Source organism: Coptis chinensis, chromosome 5, assembly GCF_015680905.1.
Source record: "Coptis chinensis isolate HL-2020 chromosome 5, ASM1568090v1, whole genome shotgun sequence".
Classification (NCBI taxonomy): domain Eukaryota; kingdom Viridiplantae; phylum Streptophyta; class Magnoliopsida; order Ranunculales; family Ranunculaceae; genus Coptis; species Coptis chinensis.
Window position 1 is genome coordinate 28826315 of NC_141460.1, and position 4303 is coordinate 28830617.

General features: G+C 43.4%; 1 protein-coding gene across 1 annotated transcript; it reads right to left on the reverse strand.

Annotated features, from left to right (window-relative positions):
* Positions 1-697: 697 nt before the first annotated feature.
* On the reverse strand, positions 698-1504 carry LOC147497251 (uncharacterized). The gene is made up of 2 exons (XM_086562821.1): positions 1159-1504; positions 698-1074 (listed from the first exon to the last, which is right to left on the reverse strand). Exons 1-2 carry the CDS (start codon positions 1502-1504, stop codon positions 698-700), a joined length of 723 nt encoding a protein of 240 aa, XP_086418947.1.
* Positions 1505-4303: the final 2799 nt, after the last annotated feature.

Below are 4303 nucleotides of genomic sequence, written 5' to 3' on the forward strand. Positions count from 1 at the left end.
TAAAAGCTATCTCACACATTGGATCCAATCAAAGCGTATATTCTTCCTTAGTAACTTGTACGTAACCCCGACACTTATCCGAACTTCTACTAATGAACACGTTAAGTCGCGGCAAGACGCCCAGCCAACCACCTCTTTCGGAGACCTTGGAGAAGGCATATCAAGAATAGCTTTGATCTGGTCCGGGTTAGCTTCAATTCCACGTTTAGTAACCAGATGTCCTAAGAATTTCCCGGAGGTAACACCGAAGGTACATTTAGCTGGGTTAAGTTTCATCCGATACTTCCTCAGGATCTGGAAAGACGCACGAAGGTGTACAAGATGATCAGACTTCTGTTTACTTTTGATCAGGAGGTCGTCAACATAGACTTCGACAAAATCACCGATATGATCTTTGAACATCGTTGTGACCAAAGCGTTGGTACGTTGCCCCCGCATTTTTAAACCAAAAGGCATAACCCGATAACAATATGTTCCCCGTGCCGTGATGAAAGTAGTATGCTCTTGATCGGGGGTACATGAGTATCGGGTTGTAACCGAAAAAGCCGTCCACGAAAGGGAAGATCTCATGTCCCGCAGGTGGCATCGACCAATAGGTCAATACGAGGAAGAGGAAAACAATCCTTCTTACGGTGCTTGTTCACATCCATTATAATCGACACCGTTCGCCAGCGGTTCCCATTCTTTTTCTTAACAGCTACAACGCGTTAGAGATCCAAGTAGGGTATGTGATCTTTCGTATGTACTTAGCCTTAAGCAATTTATCCACTTCTTTGTCGATAGCCTCAGTACGTTCGGGACCCATCTTTATGAGTTTCTGCTTAACTGGCACGACGTTCGGATCCAAATTGAGCTTATGGCAGGCGACGGAGGGATCAATTCCATGCATATCCTCATAACTCCAAGCAAATAAATCTCGGAATTCTTGTAAGAAATTTATCAACTCTTCTCTAGTCTTCGGGTCCAACATGGTGCCAATTGAGACTCGTCGAGGTTCGGAACCATCTCCTATGTCGACTTCATCAACTGGTTCTAATGTTGGGGGAGTCCTCCTCTCATCTGGCTCTATAGAATCTAATGGAATTATATCCAAAGGTGCCAACACTATGTTTTGAGAGGGAGACTCGTTCTGTAATTGTTATTTGGCAGGTACCGAACCTGCCCCCAGTGTTATTGGAGCAGTTCCTGAACCATTTTTTAGAGGAGCTGCATAGCATCGCTTGGAAGCTTGTTGATCTCCTTTGATCACCACAATATTGCCTTGGTGAGGGAACTTCAAGGTTTGGTGGTAAGTACTTGGAACCGCTTTCAAGCGATGAAGCCAACTCCTACCAAGAATAGCATTATATTGCGTAACTCCCCTGACAATCGTGAAGTTGACATTTAGAGTGACGTCACGAGCTTTCACTGTCAATTCAATCTCTCCTACTGCATCGGCCATGTCACCATTAAATCTATACAAAGAAGATTTCATGGGACGAAGTTCCGTTTCTAGAATCGGCATTTGTTTGAAAGCATGATAGTAAAGTATATCTGCAGAACTCCCAGGGTCGATGAGGATCCTATGCATATCACACCCAAAGAACTTCTAAGGACGTAACCAACGATCCGAAAGTGTGGAAAGAAAACCTTTTTTGCGTCGTCATCGGTGAAAACAACCACGGAGTTAGATTCCTTGGTCGGTTTGGAAGTGACATTGTTAATGCTTCGCAAATGCTTCACCGCCTTTCCCGGTACCTTTTGCCTCTACTCAACTCTTCAATTGGGCGTTTAGAATTGCCCCGGCCGATCATGTGAATCACTACCTTATCCGTTCCTCGTCTCGCATTGGTACATTGGTGTCAGGAATTGCGGTAGTATTCTGAATTGGAGTACCCTTATATTCATCTAGTAACCCTCGGTCTACGAGATCCTGAATTCCATGTTTAAGAGACCTACAATTCTTAGTTCCATGACCGGCCTGTTTATGGAACTTACAGTATACGTTTGTATTCCTAGCTCCAATAGCACCGGGTTTCATCTTTGGAGGGTTCTTTAACATGTTCTTGTTCTTGATGGCATCGAAGATGTCCTCGTAAGGATGAGTTAAAGTGGTAAAGTCCCTATCTAGCGGGGGTACTTGCTCACTTCCTATCGTGTCACTAACCTTTTGCCTCTTGGACTTATCTTGATAGGAATTCCTGTCGACTGACTTGTGCTCCGACTGTGGTTCCTCGGACTTCCTATCATCATAATGACTATCATAACTCCTACCAACATGAGCGGAGGTGACACTGGTTATCACTCTTTTATGAGAAGAGTCCCTGTCCAATAGGTCTTCTTCCAGTTTCGCATACTTATCAATCCGAGCCTGCAACTCTGTCATGTTCAGTGAGGCTTCTTTTTCTTCAAGGACGGTATAGACCAGAAGCGGGATCTAATCCTTTTCTAAAGGCCACAATGGCGAGGGTCTCATCAACGTTGTCAACATGCAATTGAACCTCGTTAAATCTTTTGGTGAAATCCCTGATACGCTCGTCTTTTCAAATTTTCATATCAAATAGTGCATCAGCGGTTTTAATGTAGGGTCGGTTGCAACTGAATTTCACAATGAAATTGATGGATAGCACCATAAACTCGTGAATGCTGCCCCTGGGTAGCTTCGTGTACCAGATGAGTGCCGAGTCTGTCAAACTTGAAGCAAAATACCGGCACAAATAATGATCTTTCGTAGAAAGACCCACCATTGCTTGACGATAACCGAGCACATGAGAGACCTGGATCTCCTTTGCCATTAAATTTAGAGAACCCGTGGTTTATAATCATGGGGATGTATCCTCTCATAACATGTCGTGAAAAGGAGTTCCAATGTCACCCTCGATTCTTTGACCGAACAACTGACTCATCCATCTTGGTTGGTTTGAACCTCGTAGTTCCTCTAGTATTTGCGCCTTGAGTTGTGCAAGAGTAGTCGGTTCATGAATTTGAGTTCTCTCATTGTTGTACCTCAGACCTAGACTCTCATAGTTCTCATCTTGATGATAACGTGGTTCCGGTTCTCGAGATCGAGTGGAGGAGTTTGCAAAACTGGATCGGGGAACTGAGGGATTCCGAGGCAATGAAGGTTCCCTTGAAACTAAAAGTCTTCTTCGTGCCGAGGTTGACCTCAATAGTTGTGGATTCTGGGCAAACACATTCGGACGCCCATCCCTCGTACCTTGAGAACTTGAATACCAAGAGAAGTCAGTTCCGTGTGAGCTCGAGTGTTAGGTGGGATCCAATTTTGGATTACAATCCGAATCTGGTTGGTCGCTATGATACCCAGCGAAGTAAGGTATATAAGGTGTAGGGACGTAACCCTCACCAGGGTCGAGACTCGGTGGACGGAACTGTCCCCTCGCGTTTCCATCAGTAGGCAACACTCTTGGAGGTGAACGACCCTCCTGCGTGCGGTAGTAGTCTTGTAAGAAGCGCAAACGAGCCTCCTATCGACCACATTCGGCCATCACAGCATCCATGATGGCTTGCTTGGTTATGGCAGATTGGGGAGTATCGTTGTTAGGCTCATTTTCTTCACGACCCTGTCCAAAACGACGATCTCCTCTACGTTCAGATTGTCTTTGAGAAGTAACATGTGGGTTATTGATCTCGTTATTCCCCTTGTTACTTTGATTCACATTGGCTCTTGTAGTAACCATGATTTTGAATCAAAGTGAAGAAAATATATATATATTTTTAAAAGAACAACCAACCCAAAAAAAAATTGGTGGGTAGGAAAACCTAGAACTGAAAAAATTTCGACCAAGAAATCAAATCAATTCTGTATAGTCCCCACAGACGGCGCCAATTGTGTGATGATTTTTCCTAATCAAGAAACACAAATATTTTGTTGATGATCAAAGAACAACTAGAAGTATTGAATCAATAAGAGGAAGAGATTTAGAAGATGATGAGTTGAACCACGTTCTTTAATGGCTACCTACGTATCCTGTGTATAGGAATCAAACTCAAAGCGTAGTTCAACTATTCTATTTATAAGAATAGATGAGGTTTCCCAATTAGTGTTTAACTAGGAGACCGCCTCTTGTTAAGTATCATCTTGATGAATAGATGAGGTTTCCCAATTAGTGTTTAACTAGGAGACCGTCTCTTGTTAAGTATCATCTTGATGAATAGATGAGGTTTCCCAATTAGTGTTTAACTAGGAGACCGTCTCTTGTTAAGTCTCATTTTGACTCTTCTAGAAGCCCCATGTTTCCCAAGTCAAATAGGTCTCCTTTATTGACTTAAACAACAGAAAAACATGTTTTAGGTTCGGATTGGG